Genomic DNA, 23,457 nt, shown 5'->3' on the forward strand with positions numbered 1-23,457 from the left:
ACACCGATTCAGTTGGGTCGGTTTTTGCACCAGTAGGCCGATCCGACCAAACTGTCAACTGAAAAAAAGTCTACAGACTGTGCGGGGGCTCTAATTGAAGTGTACAGCATAATGCATAGACGTAAGTATGAGCTTCCCCATCTCACATTCCAATAAGATTAATGGGTTTCCAAGTGGGCGCGCTACATACGGATACGAATGATTTCAATAACCTGTTTTCGAATCTATCATTAAGCTATTGAAACAATTTTTCGACTCAATAAATAGCAATCATATAACTCTTGGACATTTTATCTTTTGTATGTAATGATTATCATACTGTTCCGTTGATCTGAAGCAGAATGAATCACGCTTAAAGAAGGAATGGATTTTTTCTTGGAATTTACTCAGGAAAAATAATGCCCTTTCCCAACAATTGAAAACGACAAACGGTAAACAGTTTCATCGAAGTGATTTCTTCGATATGGGGATATATTCACTACATCATGTCATATATATCATATTCTTCATTATGAAATCCATATCCATGGCACCTATCGATATCGAATTATCATCGACACCACGATTTTCGCTAAATGCTCCTTTCAGTTTGGCCTGTAAAAAACTTTTCTGAACTCTAATCCATCAAATTTGGAGCCCTGAAAAGGGCCGTTGATTATATGCTAAGCTAATATAGCACGCTCTCCTCGGATACGATGGGCCAGCTGGATGTTCTCGGGCATGATGTGACGCGTTTTGCATGGATAGCACACAAATTGGTATCTTCGAATAAGCCTCCTGCAGCGTCATAACCGCGGAACTTTGGAAGCGCAAGTCGGTTTTGAAGTCCTGAGCAATTCCACGAACCAAATGCTGCAAAGGTAGCTTGCGGATCGGCAATTCGGTCGACTTCTGATAGCGACGAATTTCATGCGAAGTTCCCGGTCGATAGCGATGTGGCTTCTTCACGCTTCCTGCGGCTGATTTGCTTATCCGAGCTGCTTTCGTGGTGCCTTACCACCGAAAGACTAACGAGCTGTCTGCTTAGTCCCGATGAAACGAGTCCTCACGGTGCGAGAGTAGAGTAAGAAATGAACGAAAGCACTTTTTTTCACTTAAATTCTTTTTATTTCTCAATTTGGTTTACATTATAATATAATACTACATTTCAAGTGATCAACCTAGGGTTCTACATCTTTAAATTAATGAACGAAAGCAAGGGAAGTGTCATTTTATAAAACATAAAAGTATCGAATGTAAACCCCACCCTCTTTATTATATAAGCTTACTGTATACTTACTTCGATGTAATTCGTTTCTTTCTCAGGGTAAGCTACGAATATAATAAGGGTGGGGTTTAGATTCCATACTTTTATGGTTTATAAAATGACGCTTCCTTTCCAGTATATCGATGTTGATCCAGCCATCTGACGCAATCTGGCTACCGAGATATTGGAAACTCTCTAACCTCTCCATTGCTTGCCCAGCTACTGTGGATCTGGTAGGCGTGACCGTGTTGACATCCAAAGCTTTCGTCTTACTGATATTAATTTTCAAGTCAGCCGCGGAAGAGCATGCTGCCAGGTCGTCAAGTTACTCTACATATCAGAGCGCCGCGTCGATACTAATGCAATGTCATCAACAAAAGCAAAGTCGTTGAGGTGCTCCATCCTAATAGGCTCCCAAGGGAGTCCACGGTTTGGTTCACGGTCGATAGTGCCTACCATGATCTCGTCGATGACGATGACAGTGACAGTAAACAGCTTGACCAACACCAGCCGCGACTCAGATTGGGTCAGACAGGACCCCGTTGTCAAGATTCTGCACGTAAAGGCTTCGTACTGCGCTGATACTAGGTTGACTAGTTCATCCGGAACTCCCTTCCGTCTCAGGCCGCTTCAGAAGTCATCGCGATTGCGGCGGTCGAAAGCAGTCTCATAATCTATGAACGCCAGGTAGAGGGATTCCTGAAATTCATTGATCTGCTCGATAATGATGCGCAGCGTAGCAATGTGGTCGTTACAGGCTCTACCAGCTCTAAGTACCACCTGCTCTGCCGTAATATCGCAAAGTGACGCAAGCGCCAGAGGGAAGAATTTTCAGTACGAGACTTTTTGTAAAATCTCATGTATAATCAGCATACGCGTACATTACGAAAATCTGATCTGTACAAAATGTGTATTGTTCATAGAAAAACATTGCCATCGGCTTGGTTTTAGAAGAAATTGAGTTTTATTAAAGCTATGCCACCAACGCCGGTTTGTTGTGGAAACAGCAAATATAAATCACTGTTTCCACAACCGATTGGCGTTCATCCATCAAAGTATGCGAGAGTCTGTTTCCAAATATTTTCTCCAACATGCTGCCGTTGAGCAACGCATCAGAAAGTATCAGGGAGAAGAATTCACACAGTTGAGAACCGGATTGTAATAATTATGGACAGCACCGATTTTTTCGAATTCAAGATGCAATTGAAACCATCCGTGTTGAATAACATAATTCCGTCCGAAATTATCCGAAGTAAAACAGATACAGTTTACGCAAAGATGTTATGAGTTTTGTTACAAGATGCGCTTCGGTGGAGCATTTAGAAGAGTACATCTGTTCACCAAATCAGACATTTACCCTTCAATCAACACTCAGCTTCAATTTATCCGAAAGAGGAATTGAACAGGCGAGGAAAGTAAACATCGTCAAGAATGCCTGAAGAAAAAAGGCACTAAGGTAAATGATTTTGGTTTGTCCAGTCGAAAATATGTTCATGGTTTGCCCACTTTTTTGAATGCTCTAATTCAGCGCTCCTGTATCAAATAAGGTATTCGAATGTTTCAAAACATATAAATAAAATTGTCTTTTTCATGATTTACAGTAGGTTTATAGCATATTTTTACGGGATCACATGTTTTAAAGGATTATAAAATACACCTTCTATTTGTGTCAATGCACCCCTCATTCGAGCTAACTTTTAATCGATCACCAGATAATTATTTGGCACGTATTCAGACCTTTTCTGGATTATAACACTTACAAATATTGTAAACATTATGCTTGCACACCATTTGTATCAGATTTACATAGCTAAACCAATTAACGCATTTTGATGAACTCAATTCTGATCATGAGTTGTCCAATTCAATAATGTTATTTTGTCCACATGATGTCTAGGGCAACCACTTGGCACGCTGCAGTTTTTTTATTGTGTCCTTCGCACATAGCAGAAATAAAGTTTCTCTGTGTTGAGTGTGTTGAGGGTAACACTTTAAAAATGCCCAAGTAAAGGAAATATTCTGAACAAAGCAAAAACATTGAATGGATCAATATGATGACAGTAAACTCAAGCAATGAAAAATGCAACATCTACTTGAGAATTCAAATGTTTTCATTCAAAAATGGTGATTTCTAAAATCACATCGTATCACTATCAAATTGCGTCTCAGCATAGGAAAAATGGCGCTTGCGCCACATCACAGTGGAAATGGCGCTTACGCCACTCCGTTTTCAAGCTTTTACGGGGTCATTTTTTCACATTTCTGTAAATTTTCACAGTTGTTTGGAAGGATTTGGTATTCTTGATCGATCTATAAGAAAAAACGTGAAATGTCAGTGTTGGCGCTTGCGTCACTTTGCGAGATTACGGAAGTGCTGTCGTCGTGCCCTGCATCCAGTCGGCCGGAAATGTTGCAGTTTTCCAGACATTTACGAATAAATGATGCAAGATAGTGCGGTTTCAGCTTTGAGCATTTCGGCTGATATGCGATCAATCTTCGGAGCTTTGTTGAGTTTGGTACTTTTTATTGCTGCATCTATCGATGGGGAAAAAGCGTGCGCTCTGCTTGCCAAGATGCCACAAAACTCGGCAACAGTTCGCCGTTTTCGCTCATCTGTCCTAGACCGTGGCGTTCCATGACGCGCTCGTAGTCCATGTTGTCGGAACCTATCTTCGCGTTGAAGTCGCCCATGAGGATTTTGATGTCACCTTTCGGAATCTTGTCCACGACGGCATTTAGCTGGCTGTAGTAGCTCTCCTTCTCCTGTGGCTCGGCAGCGTTGGTTGGCGCGTAACTCTGTATTATTGTGAAGTTTCGCACCCGCGTTCTGAGTCTGGATACGATCACCCTGCTTATAGCTCCCACTTCAAGAGTGCCCCGTATGCCCGCACGCTGAGCAGAAGACCAATTCTATGATGGTGTGGAGCGTTGTTACCACGAATGCCAGAGTACAGTAGTACCTGTCCCGAAGGTAGCCGGTTGCCCAATGTGTAGATGGCCTTAACATTTTAACAAAAAGTCGCCCGTAACGCCCAAAGGTTCCGCCACCCCTGGTCTAGAATCGGAAAAGATTGTGTCCAGGAATCGACCGTATTGTTTATATAGGACTATGATATCATTACATTCAATCCACCAGGCTTGACACGCAAATTGGCCCTCAGCCTTTGAAAAATGATAGATTTTTTTCCATTCGAGTGGCGAACGAATATAATTAAAAATTTCTTCAGAAAATTGAGTAAAAATAACTTTGTGAGTATTTCTTGTTAACCGTATGTATCCAAGCTGATCTTTGTCTGTTTTCTTTCCCATTTTGTCTATGCTAATTCAATTTTGATCAAACAGTTGTTTTTTTTAGTAATCAAGTAACTTTTCCACGCTTTTGGTGCTGTTCTGCTCACACACACACATTAATGCATGCGGGCAACTGCAGTAACTGCTCCAATATTGGTAATTACGTATTAACGGCTCTGGTGGCATTTTTTATTATGTATTAATTTTTTTGACGTAGGACTACGTCTATCATTTCTATACCGGGGTGTAAAATCAAAGTTTCGAAAACGAAAGCGTTACGCCGGAGACCGAGATTTTGAGCGTTAATAGCTCCTAAACAACTGAACGAAATGGTATGATAAACACTTCATTCGAAAGATAAAATGTCTACGCGTTATATACTTGTTACTTTTTGATCCAAAAACTTGTTTCAATAGTCTTAAAATTGCTTTCAAAACAGGCTATTGAAATCACCAATCGGTATATAAGCGAGCGGCGCTCGGAAATCCACTCACTTCTAATTGAACAGCGATTGGAGCATGTTGTCGCTGTTGCGGTGAAGCTCTTTATTTATCATGAAAGCGCGGATGAACGGTGTCACCAAGAGCCTGTTTGTGCACCCTAGGCCAGAAGGGAATCTATCAGGAGGAGAGTGATGCCACAAACGATTCCCTGGGAAGACATCGCTACACACACATACACGCGCGGCTATTAACAGGTGTTTATCGAGTTGGCATTAACCACTGGTGGGCTTCCAGTATCGAGGAAAATGTGGAAATATCTAATCGTTACTGAAAATAATCTGCCAATTCCTTTGGGAATTTTCAAAATATATTCATGTGAAAGAGTTTAATTGAATGTTTTCTATCCATGTTACACTGTGACCAAATATGTTTCAATCAAGTGCTATTAACAGGTGGTTATCGAGTTGGCATTAACCACTGGTGGGCTTCCAGTATCGAGGAAAATGTGGAAATAACTAATCGTTACTGAAAATAATCTGCCAGTTCCTCTGGGAATTTTCAAAATATATTCATGTGAAAGAGTTTAATTGAATGTTTTCTATCCATGTAACACTGTGACCAAATATGTTTCAATCAAGTGCTATTAACAGGTGGTTATCGAGTTGGCATTAACCACTGGTGGGCTTCCAGTATCGAGGAAAATGTGGAAATATCTAATCGTTACTGAAAATAATCTGCCAGTTCCTTTGGGAATTTTCAAAATATATTCATGTTAAAGAGTTTATTTGAATGTTTTCTTTCCATGTAACACTGTGATCAAATACATTTGGTTTTGTGGTTTTTCAATCAATCGCAATTAACAGGATAGCTTCAGAAGATTATTCTTCCCCATCAGTAGGATATTTCCGTATCCAATATTGTATGCGCCCGCAATCGATTATTGTTCAGTCGCCGAAAGTTCCGAGCTCAGAGAGTTCATTCCCCTCTAGTTTGCCTTCCAAATTGCCATCGTAAACCACACCTTCTCTCGATTCAATCACACACAAAAAGCATACTTAAGCGATATTCTGGTGGTGAGACACATTCATTTTTCGTGAGGACATCGACAAGACAACATCGTTGCCTAACGTGCTGGAGGAGGTGGACGGCGAAGGATCGACACATACACGCGCAGAACTCTTTCCGTTAGGATGCCATTCAGCATCGAGAAAGTTCCGGAAAGATCTAATCATTGCTGGAAAATAATCTGCCAGTTCCTTTGGGAATTTTCAAAATATATTCATGTGAAAGAGTTTATTTGAATGTTTTCTATCCATGTAACACTGTGACCAAATATTTTTCAATCAAGTACTATTAAAATGTGGTTATCGAGTTAGTATTAACCACTGGTGGGCTTCCAGTATCGAGGAAAATGTGGAAATATCTAATCGTTACTGAAAATAGTCTGCCAGTTCCTTTGGGAATTTTCAAAATATATTCATGTGAAAGAGTTTAATTGAATGTTTTCTATCCATGTAACACTGTGACCAAATATATTTCAATCAAGTGCTATTAACAGGTGGTTATCGAGTTGGCATTAACCACTGGTGGGCTTCCAGTATCAAGGAAAATGTGGAAATAACTAATCGTTACTGAAAATAATCTGCCAGTTCCTTTGGGAATTTTCAAAATATATTCACGTGAAAGAATTTAATTGAATGTTTTCTATCCATGTAACACTGTGACCAAATATGTTTCAATCAAGTGCTATTAACAGGTGGTTATCGAGTTGGCATTAACCACTGGTGGGCTTCCAGTATCGAGGAAAATGTGGAAATATCTAATCGTTACTGAAAATAATCTGCCAGTTCCTTTGGGAATTTTCAAAATATATTCATGTGAAAGAGTTTATTTGAATGTTTTCTATCCATGTAACACTGTGACCAAATATTTTTCAATCAAGTACTATTAAAAGGTGGTTATCGAGTTAGTATTAACCACTGGTGGGCTTCCAGTATCGAGGAAAATGTGGAAATATCTAATCGTTGCTGGAAAATAATCTGCCAGTTCCCCTTGGAATTGAAAATTACATTCAAGCGAAAGGGTTTATTTTAATGTTTTCTATCCATAAAATATCCATATATAACATTTGGGTTTGTGATTTGTCAATCAAGTACAGTTAGCAGGTTAGCTTCTGAAGATTATTCTTCAGAACAAGGTTTTTCGTATCCTATATTGGATGCATAAAACCTTGTGCCTCCAACGTAACGCTCTCGATTTCGAAGTCCCCCAAATATTCATTTATTCATTCATTCAGAATGGATTTAGATTCAACTTCGAACAAATGATCTCTAAATCAACGATAGTCCTACGTCACCCTTGCGGTTATACCATAGATATAACCCACTTCCTGTTTTTTAATTAAAATTTAGTCTGAGGCCTATCTGATGGGGGCGAATTCCTCGTCTAACGGGGATAAAGACCCGAGGCGGTCCCAAACCGCGGAGGTGACGCAATAAGAGTCGGCCGCCGATCTGCCGCCTGAAGCAGCGGCTTCTCACAAGCAAACCTGTGTCTCACTTATTGCCCGGTTAGTTTGCTAAAGACGGAGAAAATACATTATCTAGGTTCGCCCGTGCATTAGAAAGCGTCGGAGGGCATACGTTTGCTATGTGCATAACGTTTGCCCGGTGACTTTTTGCTTTGTAATATATCATTCATATATTTTGCCCAGGCTGGCGACCGACTCGGATTGAGTCACCTGGGGACCGCTTCAGTTCCTCACCCTCGTTAGATGAGGACTTCACCCCCCTTACATTGACCTCACAATAATTTATTTACAGAAAAAATCATAATAAAAATTGTCCTCTGATGACGTTAATGCATATATACCCAAATGTTTACAAGTTTTTTGGAAGAGTGAACAGGAAGCACGAAATTATAATTCCATAAAAGAGAGAAAGTTTTGAAGAGAGTATTTTGAAGCGATATGGAAACAAAAGCTTAATGACAAAGTACGAAATTTACTTTTTCACTGACGAGGGTCCGTTTTGCCCATTTTCTGACACTGAAAATTTCAAAGGATTGTCAGCGAGGGAATACGTTGCAGCAGATTTGGGAACTTTAAAGGACATGAAAGAATTTTTCAAACTTTTTCTGACTCAAAAAGATGTCTGGGTAAAATCGAAATGGGGTTGCGGTGTGTTTGTATTTCAGCATTTTCTATATTGAAATAAAATAATAAATACTGTAATAAGTTTTTTAATGGCTGATAAAACATCCAATTTAACCGCGATACCGTCTTCATATTATAAAACAGAATAGTTTCTAATTTAAATGCTGTCGTGAGCCGTAGAGAATTTTACATTTTATCATAAACAGCAGTGGGAAAAAGATCATTGCGGCCCGCGGTTATGATGAAAACTCTGATTCGGCCCGTGTAGTGCGTATACATGACCACCACTGGTGTAAGTAGTCAGAACGTTTCACGAATATGCATACTTTGGATGCAGCTGGTTGCAGTTGACGGGAAAACAGTTATATTAATCTGTTTCAGAGCTAGCGGACACCGGAGGCATTCCAGAATTCGGAAGAGTATATTGGAAGCTGTTTTTTCCATCGCAAAGTACAAATAAAATAAAAGTGTAGAGACTATAATCATTGTCAGTAAGGATTTTATTTGAAGATTTATTTAATCCATATTTTCGGGTTGTAAGTTTCTCAACTATATATAAAATCAAGCAACAGTGCAGCCACCATAATATACAGAATATTTAGTTTTTCGCAAGCGCTACAATCTAGATTACCTTCACCGTCCATCGTTAAGCAAACAAATATATCTAACAAGAAGAGTTTCTTTTCGTTCTGTGCTAAAAAAATTAACTATGAAATCCTTGAAATAACATTTATTTTTTATATCATGGTACCACTCCTTAATTACCACTAACGACAGATATCTGTAAGCATTTTAAGTCTAGAACAGCTAGCCCCAAGACGCATAATTGACCTTCTATCGAGATATTTTACCAGTAATATAACTAAAACTTCGTCCGGCAGTTCAATGAGAGAGGGATACAGCGATGGGCTCGAGGCTTGGCAAAGAGCATCGCGTATTGGGATGAAGATATTGTTTTTCACTCTGCATGAGAGATCTTTGAGATTTTGGCAGGAGATATTCAGTTTTTGGAAGTTAATTATTGGTATATATCGAGACACCGGTAAAAGTATGCTTTGACTGAGCATATCCGACCGTTGCAAGATCGTAAACGTGAGGCATAGGAAGTCCCCACTCTTGATTCCAACGAGCGCACAGTTATCTTCTATTCCCGGTAAATACACATCCAATCTATAGCTTCGATTGACACGGTCATATAAATTAGAAGGAACTATTGCTGAGAATATGTGCATCAAACGGCGATCGAAGCCAGGTCGTAAAACGCCTTGCGCATCCTCCAGCACGTGTCCTTCTGGGATGAAACCGGTTTCGAGTGCCAAGCAATAAATTACCATAAACAGTAAGTCAAATGAGCTGATCTCGACTTCATGTTGATAGCGTTGTGTGAAGTGTTGTAGTAATCTGGCCAAATACTTCGATAGTTGAGATTTTGTACTGTCTTCCACGAGAACTCCCAGTTTCAAATCGTTGTTTGCTTTTTTGTCATCTGCAAAAGAAAGCAACAAAACATAGGAAAATTTGAGCGGAACATGTTCTCGTTGAGAAGATCAGTGACAGAATCTCGATGACAAAAGACAACACAATCGTATCTACACAAACCCGCTAAACCCGAACCAAGCGTACTAAAATGCTAGCTTCCATAGAAAACAAAAAAGGAGCAAACCTTCACACTCTTCCGCTACGGTCTCAAGGTTGTGAGTCACGTACAAAGCAGCCGACGTGTTACCAACTTCGGACGAATCCCGCCCAGATAAAGTCGGTTCCATTCTACCGGTTATATTCGAAGTATAATAATAGGTCGATAGTCTAGACGCAGGGCGGCTTCAAATAGTCACTTTCCGAACTTAAAAAACAGAAAAATAATCGTCACATATCCAATCCGAAGCAATGGACTTATGTTCATTCGAATTTCGAAACCATTTCACGACTAATAATAAACACAACAAACGAAAACAAAGCTATCCAGCGACAAATGCATCACGATCCCGTTCGACCGAGGCGGATACCCAGAGAACGGGCATGATTTCCTATTACGACATACGTGTTCATGAACTAACTTCTATTTTCGCTAGGACCTTCGGTGAACGATTTGATAAGATAAAACAATTTTACACGAGCAGAGAAAAACGATGATGCATAAAAGCCGCAGTCACGAACATTTGACATCCAAAACACCTTACCCAGTGGTAAAAAGATAGCGCAATGTGAGAGCAACAAAGAATCGACCCTTTGGAAACGTCTCAGTTGATTTCGTATAGACACTGAGAAATTCTTTTACTTATTTGAAATAATCTGATTGTAACCCCTATTCTTCTTCTTCTTCAATGGCACTAACGTTCCTAGAGGAACTTCGCCGTCCAACGTAGTATTACTTGCGTCATTTTTATTTGTACTTAGTTGAGATTTCTATGCCAAATAACACGCCTTGAATGCATTCTGAGTGGCAAGCTCTAGAATACGCGTGATCACAGTGCAAGTCGGAGGAAATTTCTTTGACGAAAAATTCCAAAATCCGATTCTATTTTGATAGAGAGAAAATTGTTTCACAAGCAAATTCATTCGTATATTGACGTTTGTTTCGCATCAAGGAAGGGTTGCCACATTTGCATAGTTCGGACAGCTATTCCGCAAATCATTGTACTGTTGGGTGTACCAGTAGGTTTTGAAGGATTTGGTGTTAATGAGACTACGTATCGTATCGGGCTTTTTTAAATTTTTTTTTCTTGTTCCAGCACCAGTGTCGTTGATACGTTTTCATTATGTATTAGTTTTTGAAGTGTGAACAACGCTCCTTTGTTTGATCCGTACATTTTATCTTTTGTGCCAACAAAAAAGCATATGGGACAGTACTCCTTTAATCTAAACCTGTCAACACTGCTTTACCGTCTAAAGAGAAAATCCCCCATATTCCGGAACACGAACGAGTTGAAAAATTTCACAATCCGATCGAGATCGGCTTTTGCACCAGTATAAGCGATTCCGTGAAAATGCTCCGGAGTGTCGCTCCGATGTCGCTTTGGAATAAACGGCCGGGGACGTCCATGATATGTGTCACAAAAAACACGCAAAGGACATTGTGGTGTTGTTCTTTTTTCGAATTTTAGCGTGGCCGTTGAAGATTCCATCATCTCTTTTAAGTCTATGTCATCTTGCTGATCTTTTACTATGGTGCCTATTCTGTATTCCGACGGATTTCTATTTCGTTCGAAAGTGATATTTCGATCGTTTTCGAATTTACCATTCCCTATTCCAATCGTTTTGCTCGTTTCGAACGAAAGTGTTAGAAAATTTCGAATATGCATCGATCTGTCAAAAACCGATAAACAAAAAGAAACACCGTATTAAATAGCGGCGAGTGCGAGTTGAATTTCAGTTAATTTTTGATCCTAAGAGAAATTTGTGAGAAAATTTTCTCGTTCAATGGATTCCGTTTTGTTACCGATTTTGGCGGAGCAAGAAGAAATTGGAATGCCTTGCTACCATCGGCGAAACCACCGAAAATCAACCGACTTCATGAAACTTTCTGATGAAGCGTAAGTATCCGTCTCAAAAATCCCATGTTTGTTTCTCTTATTGATTAATTTTGCCCTTATTCAGATTCATCAAAAGTTTTCGTCTAAGTAAGGAAGCTTTTCGGTACGTTTTAGAGGAAATTGAGAACTGCCTTACCACAAGGAAAGGTGGTCTATCCACGGAGGTGAAACTCGCAGCATGTTTGCGATTCTTTGCTGAAGGAAATTATCAACATGGAGCAGGGCAAGATTATCACATTGCCATAGCACAGCCCACATTTTCCAAGGTGCTGACTGAAATGCTTAACATTCTGGAGCGGACACTGTGTAAGAAATGGATTTCCCTAAATATGACGGAAGACGAACAGCGGCGTGCTAAACTACACTTCTATCAGAAAACATCAATTCCGGGTGTTATTATGTGTTTGGATGGAACCCACGTAAAAATTATTCCACCTAAGCTGAATCGAAATTTGTTTTTTAATCGGAAGGGATTTTATAGTCTCAACGTTCTGATTGTAAGTATTATTAGTATTTGAATTAACAAATCAATGAACAAATACTCTTTTTTATCAACATAGGTTTGTGACGATCAGCAAAGGATTCGTTTCGTTGATCCTACCTTCCAGGGATCTAATCATGACTCTCATATATGGCGTGTAAGCCCTGCAAGAACTCACTTTGAGCAGCTTCACCAAAATGGTGAAGTTAATACTAAGATTCTAGGTAATGTTCAACTACAATATTTTAGTATACTTGTATGTACTGTGTGATAAAATATTTTCAGGTGATGCTGGTTATCCATCGGAACCTTGGTTAGTAACGCCATTCAGAGCAGCGGAGGAAGGGAGTTTGGAGAGCGATTTTAATCGCAGGCATGCCTTGGGTCGTGCTATCGTCGAGCGGACAATCGGTTTACTAAAAAATCGGTTTAGATGCATCCTTGGCGCGAGACAACTTCACTACAATCCTACTAAATGCGCTCAAATTATAAATGTATGCTGTGCACTTCACAATATATGCTTAGAATTTGGTCGTTCTCAGTAGTTATAATATGTTATGCAGCTGTTTACATAATAAACTTTTGTTTAAATTAATATTTATGACTGTTAAATTTCATCTAACTGCTGCAAATGCTCAAATAAATAACAACCACCGGAAAAGGAAGTGTCTTCCTTACTTAACTATGGTTTCGGCAGAATTATTTACTCTTATTCCTGCCAACACTTTGAGAACATGTCATTATCGATTTCTCGTAAGCAGGCCAAGTATTCAAATAACCATTATTAATACTTTTTGCGTTGTTTTAACCCCTTGCTGTACGATTTAATTTCCAACAGCACGGCCCAAAACGAGCACTTCGAGTCGTTCCGCTACTCTGCTGAGTGTGGGTATCTAACATGGGTGCCCTATGATGAGCAAATACATGTTGTGTTTAAAATAAAAACGAAGGAGTTATTACTACGTACTAACTCGTTCGTTTTTATTTTAATTATAATATTCAAATTATATTTTATATTTTTAGCTCATTCAATTTTTTTTTAAATAACGGAAATTTTATAATCTTCAGTTGTCGGTATCCTCATCATATGCCTGAAGCTATGTAATTATTTCACATCGAGAAACAACGAGTGAAGTTCAATGTTGTACGTGAAGGGGTTAAGGAAGTTCCATAAACTATAGGCGAAATTCGTGAATTTTAAAAAAGTTTATATAATTTTGATGCTATTCCAAACAAACTTCAAAGAAAAAATTAAGTAAGATTTTTCTTCCATGGAAAGATATAAAAATACGATTAGAACTTTTTTTCATTTTTTTATACTTGAGTTACAATATAAAGATAAAAAATCAGATCACTGATATTTTGAAACATTATTCTAATGTTCTGAAATATACGCAATCTGCGTTTCAAGGATTTGTCGCTATTGATTTCTCCAGCGCGATCTTCTCCATCTCGTGGTTATGTCGTTTTTGTTCACTCAGATGTTCTTTGAGTGTGGCATCCACGGAAAGAATCGCTCGAGCTGATTGGCGCTGATAATGAACCAGATCACTCAAATTCTTGTTTGTGTTTTTTAACAGGGATTTCACATTGGTGTGAAATTTGTTTTGTTGCTCGACTTGCAGCTCTAATAGCCTCGTGGTAGAAGGTCTGGATTTTTTCGGCTGAGAGGGCTGGAAGTGAATGGTATTATTGATACCGTCACACTCGTCGGAAGTACCATAATATATAAAATTTTCCTGGTCTGCAGCTTGAGGTTCACCCGAAGGCGAACCCAACTGTGTTCCATGAGATGAGGTACCCGGGATTCCTTCCACGGTCGCAAGTAACCCAGTTAGTAGAACTGCCTGCTCCTCCAGCTCGGACAAATTGATAATTTTATTGGGTCCTCCACCTGTCGCCCTCTGCTCCCGTTTGTTGTGAGCGAGTTTTCGCTTTAATCCGGACTTATAGTCCGCCCAAACCTACACAGAAAACCAGGGCAAAAATAAGACTATAAACATATGTTTCGGATTCGTTTTAGTATATACCTTTTTCCATCCACTTCCATCGCGAATAGGCGGTCCCAAACTATTGACTTCTGCCGCCAGATCATCCCAGTAGGGTCCGGAATTTCCTCGGGAGAAACCCTTTGCTATGTCCGGCTCTTGCTCCAGAAGCAGCACAATCCGCTCGAACTGATTTTTAGTGGTTGTTTTGTTTTTGTTTTTTTCCCTGTTGAACGTTAAAATTAATTTAAAGAAAAAAATGATTAAAAATTAGCTTACATTTTTGCAGTTCACCGCTCATCCGCTGCGGAAATTATTCACTCCTTCATAAACAAAGTGGGTTTGACGTTTGGTTTGATTCGAATGAAAGATGTTCGAAAACAAAACAGTCCGAACGAAAGGTATTCGAATTTGAAAACACCTCGAACGAAACAGGGAATGGAATTTACCAAGTCGTTCGAAATATTTCGAATCGATTGAAATACAGAATAGACACCCATAGCACAGCCCACATTTTCCAAGGTGCTGACTGAAATGCTTAACATTCTGGAGCGGACACTGTGTAAGAAATGGATTTCCCTAAATATGACGGAAGACGAACAGCGGCGTGCTAAACTACACTTCTATCAGAAAACATCAATTCCGGGTGTTATTATGTGTTTGGATGGAACCCACGTAAAAATTATTCCACCTAAGCTGAATCGAAATTTGTTTTTTAATCGGAAGGGATTTTATAGTCTCAACGTTCTGATTGTAAGTATTATTAGTATTTGAATTAACAAATCAATGAACAAATACTCTTTTTTATCAACATAGGTTTGTGACGATCAGCAAAGGATTCGTTTCGTTGATCCTACCTTCCAGGGATCTAATCATGACTCTCATATATGGCGTGTAAGCCCTGCAAGAACTCACTTTGAGCAGCTTCACCAAAATGGTGAAGTTAATACTAAGATTCTAGGTAATGTTCAACTACAATATTTTAGTATACTTGTATGTACTGTGTGATAAAATATTTTCAGGTGATGCTGGTTATCCATCGGAACCTTGGTTAGTAACGCCATTCAGAGCAGCGGAGGAAGGGAGTTTGGAGAGCGATTTTAATCGCAGGCATGCCTTGGGTCGTGCTATCGTCGAGCGGACAATCGGTTTACTAAAAAATCGGTTTAGATGCATCCTTGGCGCGAGACAACTTCACTACAATCCTACTAAATGCGCTCAAATTATAAATGTATGCTGTGCACTTCACAATATATGCTTAGAATTTGGTCGTTCTCAGTAGTTATAATATGTTATGCAGCTGTTTACATAATAAACTTTTGTTTAAATTAATATTTATGACTGTTAAATTTCATCTAACTGCTGCAAATGCTCAAATAAATAACAACCACCGGAAAAGGAAGTGTCTTCCTTACTTAACTATGGTTTCGGCAGAATTATTTACTCTTATTCCTGCCAACACTTTGAGAACATGTCATTATCGATTTCTCGTAAGCAGGCCAAGTATTCAAATAACCATTATTAATACTTTTTGCGTTGTTTTAACCCCTTGCTGTACGATTTAATTTCCAACAGCACGGCCCAAAACGAGCACTTCGAGTCGTTCCGCTACTCTGCTGAGTGTGGGTATCTAACATGGGTGCCCTATGATGAGCAAATACATGTTGTGTTTAAAATAAAAACGAAGGAGTTATTACTACGTACTAACTCGTTCGTTTTTATTTTAATTATAATATTCAAATTATATTTTATATTTTTAGCTCATTCAATTTTTTTTTAAATAACGGAAATTTTATAATCTTCAGTTGTCGGTATCCTCATCATATGCCTGAAGCTATGTAATTATTTCACATCGAGAAACAACGAGTGAAGTTCAATGTTGTACGTGAAGGGGTTAAGGAAGTTCCATAAACTATAGGCGAAATTCGTGAATTTTAAAAAAGTTTATATAATTTTGATGCTATTCCAAACAAACTTCAAAGAAAAAATTAAGTAAGATTTTTCTTCCATGGAAAGATATAAAAATACGATTAGAACTTTTTTTCATTTTTTTATACTTGAGTTACAATATAAAGATAAAAAATCAGATCACTGATATTTTGAAACATTATTCTAATGTTCTGAAATATACGCAATCTGCGTTTCAAGGATTTGTCGCTATTGATTTCTCCAGCGCGATCTTCTCCATCTCGTGGTTATGTCGTTTTTGTTCACTCAGATGTTCTTTGAGTGTGGCATCCACGGAAAGAATCGCTCGAGCTGATTGGCGCTGATAATGAACCAGATCACTCAAATTCTTGTTTGTGTTTTTTAACAGGGATTTCACATTGGTGTGAAATTTGTTTTGTTGCTCGACTTGCAGCTCTAATAGCCTCGTGGTAGAAGGTCTGGATTTTTTCGGCTGAGAGGGCTGGAAGTGAATGGTATTATTGATACCGTCACACTCGTCGGAAGTACCATAATATATAAAATTTTCCTGGTCTGCAGCTTGAGGTTCACCCGAAGGCGAACCCAACTGTGTTCCATGAGATGAGGTACCCGGGATTCCTTCCACGGTCGCAAGTAACCCAGTTAGTAGAACTGCCTGCTCCTCCAGCTCGGACAAATTGATAATTTTATTGGGTCCTCCACCTGTCGCCCTCTGCTCCCGTTTGTTGTGAGCGAGTTTTCGCTTTAATCCGGACTTATAGTCCGCCCAAACCTACACAGAAAACCAGGGCAAAAATAAGACTATAAACATATGTTTCGGATTCGTTTTAGTATATACCTTTTTCCATCCACTTCCATCGCGAATAGGCGGTCCCAAACTATTGACTTCTGCCGCCAGATCATCCCAGTAGGGTCCGGAATTTCCTCGGGAGAAACCCTTTGCTATGTCCGGCTCTTGCTCCAGAAGCAGCACAATCCGCTCGAACTGATTTTTAGTGGTTGTTTTGTTTTTGTTTTTTTCCCTGTTGAACGTTAAAATTAATTTAAAGAAAAAAATGATTAAAAATTAGCTTACATTTTTGCAGTTCACCGCTCATCCGCTGCGGAAATTATTCACTCCTTCATAAACAAAGTGGGTTTGACGTTTGGTTTGATTCGAATGAAAGATGTTCGAAAACAAAACAGTCCGAACGAAAGGTATTCGAATTTGAAAACACCTCGAACGAAACAGGGAATGGAATTTACCAAGTCGTTCGAAATATTTCGAATCGATTGAAATACAGAATAGACACCTATATCTCCGTAATTTATGAACGTTGAAGTGCGAACACTCTCCACTCGCGATAATGCATCAACAACATCACCCTTATTCTTGTTTACGGCCGTATCTCACTTTCGTTCGAAAGACTAGATTCGAACAATTTTGAAAAATACTTTCTTGTTTTCGTACGAATCCGTTCGAACAAGACCTTTTTCGAACATAAACATCAGATGCAAGATTTCATGCATCAATAAAATTTCTTACAAGATTTCATCAAAGCGACGGTGAAAGTGTCGCCCATACAGTGATCGTTCGTTGATTTTGCCGGAAAATCAACCCAATTATTGAATTTTACTAACTGGACTGCAAAACAGCAAAAACAATAATAAAAAGTATACAAAGAAATGAAATATTAAAAATGTTCATGAATCATATTCATAATCCTCAATGACTCAATTCCTTCTATAATAGATTGAACAGCAGAATCAGTACGACTTAAGCTCAAATTATCCGAAAACCATGAATATGTACTGATTTAACAATCGAACGGAATTCGCAAGAAAAAAGTGACGTTTAGAAACCTCGTGAAAAAACACATTCGTACGAAAACTAGAATGGCCGATTCGTTCGAATTGTTCAATTTTCGAAAGTTCGAATGAATGGATTTGATTCGTACGAAAACAAGAATACAAATGATACATTCTTTCGAACGATTTCTTTTCGTTCAAAAACAAGAATGAGGGTGCATAATTTGCTTTTCCGTTCATATGCTGAATATCTTTCGCGAACTCAAAAAATATAACGAAGATACCATTCCTCGTGAGGCAAACGTGCGTTAGAATTGACTCCCAAGGCGTAGGTTAATGGACGGTGATCTGTAAAGATAGTGAAGCTTCTTCCTTCGAGAAAATATTTGAAATATTTAACTGACATATCCATGGATGTCAGCTCTCGTCCGAATGTAGAATAGTTTTTCTGTGCCTCGGAAAACTTTTCTGAATAGAAACCAAGCTGTTCTCAAATTTTGTCGTTCATTGTTGCAAAACAGACCGCAAAAATCGCTTGTAGCAATATAGTGTGGCTAAAAATCGTCGCAGCTTCTTTACAGTCGATGGAAGTGCATACTGCAGAATTGACTGCACCCGTGACAGAAGCGGCCGAACTCCAGAATTGTTGATCAGATATTCCAAGAATTGTTTGCCTCAGGTTACGCGAAGCAGCTTTTAGCAACGTTGATCACTAAACCGTGCTGACGAAGCCTGTCGAAAACTGTGCCCATATGTGCACGACGTTCAGCCATAGAAGAAGATGCGATGCAAATATCATCTATAAAGAAAACCACGAAATCTAAATCACCAAAAATTCGATGCATATAGCGTTAGAACGTTTGACTGGCATTGCATGAGCCAAATTGCATGCGGGTGAATTCGTGCAATCCGAAAGGCGCTATAACCGCTGTCTTAGGAATGTCCGCTTCTTCTACTGCGATCTGGTGATAAGCCTTTCCCAGATTAAGCGTGGTAAATACTGATTTACCATGAACCAAGTCTTGGATATGCAGTACAGGATACAGATGGAACTGTGACTTGGTTTAAACGTCGATAATTCGGTACGCAGTAGCCCAACTGCTACTGGATTGGCGACATATTCCGAACTCCGCACATCATTCGGAACTCTTCTTTCGCTGCCTCAATTTTATCTGGATGCATGCGACGTGCCTTTGAAGCCACTGGCGGGCCTTCCGTAACTATATGATGTGTCACGTCTTGATGGATATGTGATCGTCATGTTGGTGGTAAAGTGATTTCACGCTACTCCTGCAGCATGTCGAGGAATGGATGGTTGAGGTTGATTCACTTCAATGCCGAAATGAGCTAACAGAAGAGCGCCGATAATCGCTGTCGAAACATCTGCCACTAAAAACTCCCAGGTATAATTTCGTCTGAGGCCAAGATTGATTGTGAGGAATCTGGTTCCATATGTTTTGATGTGCGTTCCATTTGCTGCGTGAAGCTGCTGCGATAACCTCATTCCATCGCGATCTTGCAGGCTCGCTGGCAGTAAGGAAACGTCTGAGCCGGTATCAATTAAAAATCTTGTGTTATTTGAACAATCATATATTATACGTAGGCGACTTATTGATCCGTTCCCCACTTCCGCCGTTGTCAGTGCGGAAGAATATAGTTTTTTGATTCGAAACTACATGGGTTTGTGACACCGGTTGGCGTTTTGCATGATACCAACAGACTTCTTTCTGCGGCTCGGCAGTAGATGAGTAGCGAGGCCGTGAAACTGAGCGGTCTCGTCTTCACTGCAAAAATGCTAATGCTAACAAGGTAGCAACATTTAATGTTATGTATCCGTGTATAGGTGCGTATGCTTATACCCACAATTCTTCTTGCAACTAATGCTCGTAGATTTCTTTTGGCAAAAGATGCAACACGTTATTATTTGCTCCCTTCACCGTTTGAGTCGCAAAAAGAAGTCTGTTGGTATCATGCAAAACGCCAACCGGTGTCGCAAACCATGTAGTTTCGAAACAAAAAACTAGATTCTTCCGCACCACAATTCGAACGATTAACCGACGTCTCGGTTTTTGTGAAGCCATTTACACTCGATCACATTAACATGCCCCAATGCAGTTTTAAATTGTTAAAATATGAATGAAAATTATCACTTGGTGTTATTGAAACATTTTAAACACGTATTTCTCACTATTTTTTTATAATTTTGGTCGTGGTCTTTGTCGTGTTCCCGTTTAGGCATCGTTGATTTTCAGCGACCGTTTCTGTTAACTTTACTCAAGAGACTGACGTTCTATTGAACTAGTGAGATGCATCAGCCGAAGAGATATTCTGTCATCGCTCATTTTTCTCATTCTTATTAGTTGATACTCTTTCGGACCATTGGTGCCAATTTTTCCGAATTTTCTAATTTTTACTTCTAATACATCCGGTTAGTTGTAAAAGTCATTTGGCAACGTTGATCCGAACAGAGACAGATTAGAGCTTTTTCTCATTTCGCTCTTATGTTATTTTCCTGTCCTTGTTTGTGGAGGAATGTTCTCACGTCTTGCTTACGTGTATGGGTAATCCAAGAACTTATTTGCATACAGAGCCAAAGCTTTACAATAGATCATGAGCAGCTGAAACGCAAGGATTTTATAATCGATTTATATTTCTACCTATACATAAATTATTTCGAATATCTTCTCTTGCCATCATCTCATCTCCTACTAGAGATGGGCAAAACAGTTCACTTTGATGAACGGTTCAGTCACTAACCGTTCATCTAAATGAACCAGTTCTTTCGAACCGTTCTTTTGCTCTTTCATTCAGCGGTATTAAGAACAACATAGAATGTTAGCTGGAACCCACCACCAGTAGACAGCTATTAATTGATATCATTGGATTGGATAGTGTACGTATGGGATTCATATTTTTAAAATTTAGTGGGGAAAGATAAGCTGCTTCTTCTTTAAAAGTAGCAAACTGTATGTGAAAATATATTAATCGGCCGACAAAAGTATATGTAATAATTTGATGCGCACAAAGTATGCGCAATTTTTCATATTTTCTGTTTGGACAACACACAGGTTCCAAGTAAGATCATATTTCATAATGCTCATTCAGAGAAAAAAAATTAGCGGCGATTTTTACTAACAATCAATCATACAAACAATCACGATAACACATACACGCAATAGGCCAAACAATGGATTGAAAGCAACGAAAAAACTGTTTATCTCAACTTGTCCTCACTATTAGATTTTATGTTTACCCAATTTATGAATCGCCCCAGCTTCCCCCAGGTTTTTTTTTTTGATAATCAGGAAGTATATGCATGTTACGCGGAATTGAAAGAATACATGAAATTGAAAATATATAGTTTTCCCTTTAAAACTACGAAAATTTAATTTAATTTTTAACCTGAAATTGAGTATACCTGACCAAACCCTGCGTTACATGCATTTGGCTCATAAATGACAATATCGTTTTATGTTTCTTAGGGTGTCCATACACTGTTTGACCGAAGCCAAATATTTGACTCTTTTTGACAAATAAAATTTGGTCAACGTGTACTGATCAAATATATTCTACACAAAACACGACAAGCAAATATTCAATTATTGGATGCCTAAAATATTTTTTCAGTCTGTTCTTCGAACCTGAATTTTTTTTCCATGTTCGGTGTTTGATATTGTTTACTACTGTTTAAAATTGAAGAGTGGCAAACAAAATAGTGTTTGTACAAATATCAAATCAAACCTTATCTGTCAAAAAATATCAAATATTTGACCTCCGGGCAAACAGTGTACGGCCACCTTTAGAAGCGTTTTCGTTATATTTATCCATTTCGTCCTGCGCAAATCAGTTCAGCTGCACTAGTTCGTTCTCAAACAGTTCACTCTCAAACAGTTCTTTCCCATACGGTTCACTCACAAACAGTTCACTCTCTATCAGTTCGCTCTCCAACAGTTCACTCGCAAACCGTTCATTCGGAATCAGTTCGTTCACAAACCGTTCGCTCGCAATCAGTTCGTGGGGAGAACTACCGTTCTTTGAAAAAGAACGACCGTTCGTTCACTCTTCTCGGCGAACTAGTTCTTTCGTATCGTTCGTGAACGGTTTGCTGAGCGGTCGTTTCTGTTGCAGTTGTTGGGGCGATTTATTCCGGTGACGGTTCTGATGGAATTAATGATTGTGGGATAGAATAGCAAGGTGTTCTTTTTTATGTCGTTCACCTCCGGGCGTAGTATTGTTATTTTCTTCATGTATTCTTTACTTATGTGCTGTGTGAGAATTCAGCTTCGTTTGGAATACTATTCGTTCGTAAGCTCCAACCTATTCCTCTGCGAATGTATCCTTCCCAAGATCCTGAAGGAATGTCGATCTAATCTGTGTTTTGTACGACATCAAAGTGTTTTAATTATTGTCAGTAGTTATCTGCACATACAAATTCATTGACTACGGTCCGTTTTGATCACGTTTGGCGTACGCATCAACCGCGGTTTCCGTTGCTTACGACCATTCTGTAGAGAATTTTTGATGCGATAACGACATCCTACCTTAAAAATCTTCTCTTAACACGTTCGTCGCCCAACGCGACGTTTCTGAGTTTCTTGCGGGGTCCTACAAAGTCATATTATATTGGCGATCTAACGCAAAACGTAAACGATCGGTGAGACATCTGGATTTTATTTTTGAACTAAGAAAATGATGCTAATGTAACCTAAAACTCAAAAAACAAATCACGTATATTTTACTTCCGGGCTTTCCAAGGTAGTTCTCACATGCAGGAATCGTACATTTTTCTACTTGTGTTTGATTGTGCTCTCGAATTTCCTTCTTTAATTCAACCATTGTCAACATTTTTATAGTTTTCACTACTGAAAGAGGTAAATAAATAACATGTTATATATAAAATTGCGCAGAATTAAATTTCTTACAAACTCATCGCAATCAAATAATCTTTTATGATTATAACATTGTAATTTATGGAAAGAACTACAAACCTTCCATAAGCTCACATGGCAAAATTTAAAACCATCATCACTTTCACCGCAGCGCCGCCTAGGTGTAGATTTGCACGTTAGATCGCCAATGGGTTTCATACAAAACTGCAGTACACACCATCCGTACTATAAATTAATAAAAGGTATAGTATAAACATTATAATAATATGGTTATAATTTATTATTTTTTTACATATCCTATAGTTTCACTTAAGGTCTTATTCTATCAAATTCCTTTTAAAAATCCTATTCATTTTGAACGAGGAAAGTGTCACCCATAAATGGGTGACGGGGCGACGAACGTGTTAAGTAAGCATCTTCTGGACGAGCAGTAAATTCGTAATCATTTCTTTGGCGAACATTTACGCAAATTTGCAATGAAACAATTCCGATGTTCTGACGCAGTACTTGAAAGTAAACGTAAGCAAATACATTGTCAATAAAAGTAATTCATTAATTACATAAATTAATCCAATATTATAGTTTAAACATTTTCGTATTTTTCCCTGCTGCACCCTGTACAACAGTTTTTCGGAGAACCACCCATCCTACACGCCGCAAAAATAGGAAGGTCGTGGTGGGCAGGACATGGCATCAGGATACCAGGTGCTTTCTC

At 38.9% G+C, this 23,457-nt stretch overlaps 4 protein-coding genes and 1 long non-coding RNA gene across 5 annotated transcripts; 2 read left to right on the forward strand and 3 right to left on the reverse strand.

Annotated features, from left to right (window-relative positions):
• Positions 1 to 8,814: 8,814 nt before the first annotated feature.
• On the reverse strand, positions 8,815 to 10,292 carry LOC129768175 (uncharacterized). The gene is made up of 2 exons (XM_055769642.1): positions 9,798 to 10,292; positions 8,815 to 9,620 (listed from the first exon to the last, which is right to left on the reverse strand). The coding sequence occupies exons 1-2, from the start codon at positions 9,898 to 9,900 to the stop codon at positions 8,902 to 8,904; spliced, it is 822 nt and encodes a 273-aa protein (XP_055625617.1). The 5' UTR covers positions 9,901 to 10,292; the 3' UTR covers positions 8,815 to 8,901.
• A 1,019-nt stretch (positions 10,293 to 11,311) lies between these two features.
• LOC129768242 (putative nuclease HARBI1) lies at positions 11,312 to 12,743 on the forward strand. Its single transcript, XM_055769743.1, has 4 exons — positions 11,312 to 11,667; positions 11,732 to 12,164; positions 12,228 to 12,372; positions 12,434 to 12,743. Exons 1-4 carry the CDS (start codon positions 11,555 to 11,557, stop codon positions 12,691 to 12,693), a joined length of 951 nt encoding a protein of 316 aa, XP_055625718.1. The 5' UTR covers positions 11,312 to 11,554; the 3' UTR covers positions 12,694 to 12,743.
• LOC129768243 (uncharacterized) lies at positions 12,532 to 14,571 on the reverse strand. The gene is made up of 3 exons (XM_055769744.1): positions 14,416 to 14,571; positions 14,179 to 14,362; positions 12,532 to 14,112 (listed from the first exon to the last, which is right to left on the reverse strand). Coding segments are annotated over exons 1-3 (744 nt in total). The 5' UTR covers positions 14,418 to 14,571; the 3' UTR covers positions 12,532 to 13,554.
• A 426-nt stretch (positions 14,572 to 14,997) lies between these two features.
• Positions 14,998 to 15,468, forward strand: LOC129768963 (uncharacterized). Its single transcript, XR_008741771.1, has 2 exons — positions 14,998 to 15,097; positions 15,159 to 15,468. It is a non-coding gene; the product is annotated as an uncharacterized LOC129768963 (long non-coding RNA).
• On the reverse strand, positions 15,257 to 17,281 carry LOC129768962 (uncharacterized). Its single transcript, XM_055770918.1, has 3 exons — positions 17,141 to 17,281; positions 16,904 to 17,087; positions 15,257 to 16,837 (listed from the first exon to the last, which is right to left on the reverse strand). Coding segments are annotated over exons 1-3 (744 nt in total). The 5' UTR covers positions 17,143 to 17,281; the 3' UTR covers positions 15,257 to 16,279.
• Positions 17,282 to 23,457: the final 6,176 nt, after the last annotated feature.

Source organism: Toxorhynchites rutilus, chromosome 2, assembly GCF_029784135.1.
Source record: "Toxorhynchites rutilus septentrionalis strain SRP chromosome 2, ASM2978413v1, whole genome shotgun sequence".
Classification (NCBI taxonomy): Eukaryota; Metazoa; Arthropoda; class Insecta; order Diptera; family Culicidae; genus Toxorhynchites; species Toxorhynchites rutilus.

What these genes read in the sequence shown, in the direction of transcription:
- LOC129768175 (XM_055769642.1), bottom strand. Translation starts at nt 9,900, where the DNA reads ATGGAACCGACTTTATCTGGGCGGGATTCGTCCGAAGTTGGTAACACG. An exon ending in CGTAGCGGAAGAGTGTGAAG is followed by an intron (nt 9,621 to 9,797) that starts GTTTGCTCCTTT and finishes TTTCTTTTGCAG; the next exon opens with ATGACAAAAAAGCAAACAAC.
- LOC129768242 (XM_055769743.1), top strand. Translation starts at nt 11,555, where the DNA reads ATGGATTCCGTTTTGTTACCGATTTTGGCGGAGCAAGAAGAAATTGGA. An exon ending in ATGAAACTTTCTGATGAAGC is followed by an intron (nt 11,668 to 11,731) that starts GTAAGTATCCGT and finishes GCCCTTATTCAG; the next exon opens with ATTCATCAAAAGTTTTCGTC. An exon ending in AGTTAATACTAAGATTCTAG is followed by an intron (nt 12,373 to 12,433) that starts GTAATGTTCAAC and finishes AAATATTTTCAG; the next exon opens with GTGATGCTGGTTATCCATCG.
- LOC129768243 (XM_055769744.1), bottom strand. An exon ending in ATGGAAGTGGATGGAAAAAG is followed by an intron (nt 14,113 to 14,178) that starts GTATATACTAAA and finishes TTTTCTGTGTAG; the next exon opens with GTTTGGGCGGACTATAAGTC.
- LOC129768962 (XM_055770918.1), bottom strand. An exon ending in ATGGAAGTGGATGGAAAAAG is followed by an intron (nt 16,838 to 16,903) that starts GTATATACTAAA and finishes TTTTCTGTGTAG; the next exon opens with GTTTGGGCGGACTATAAGTC.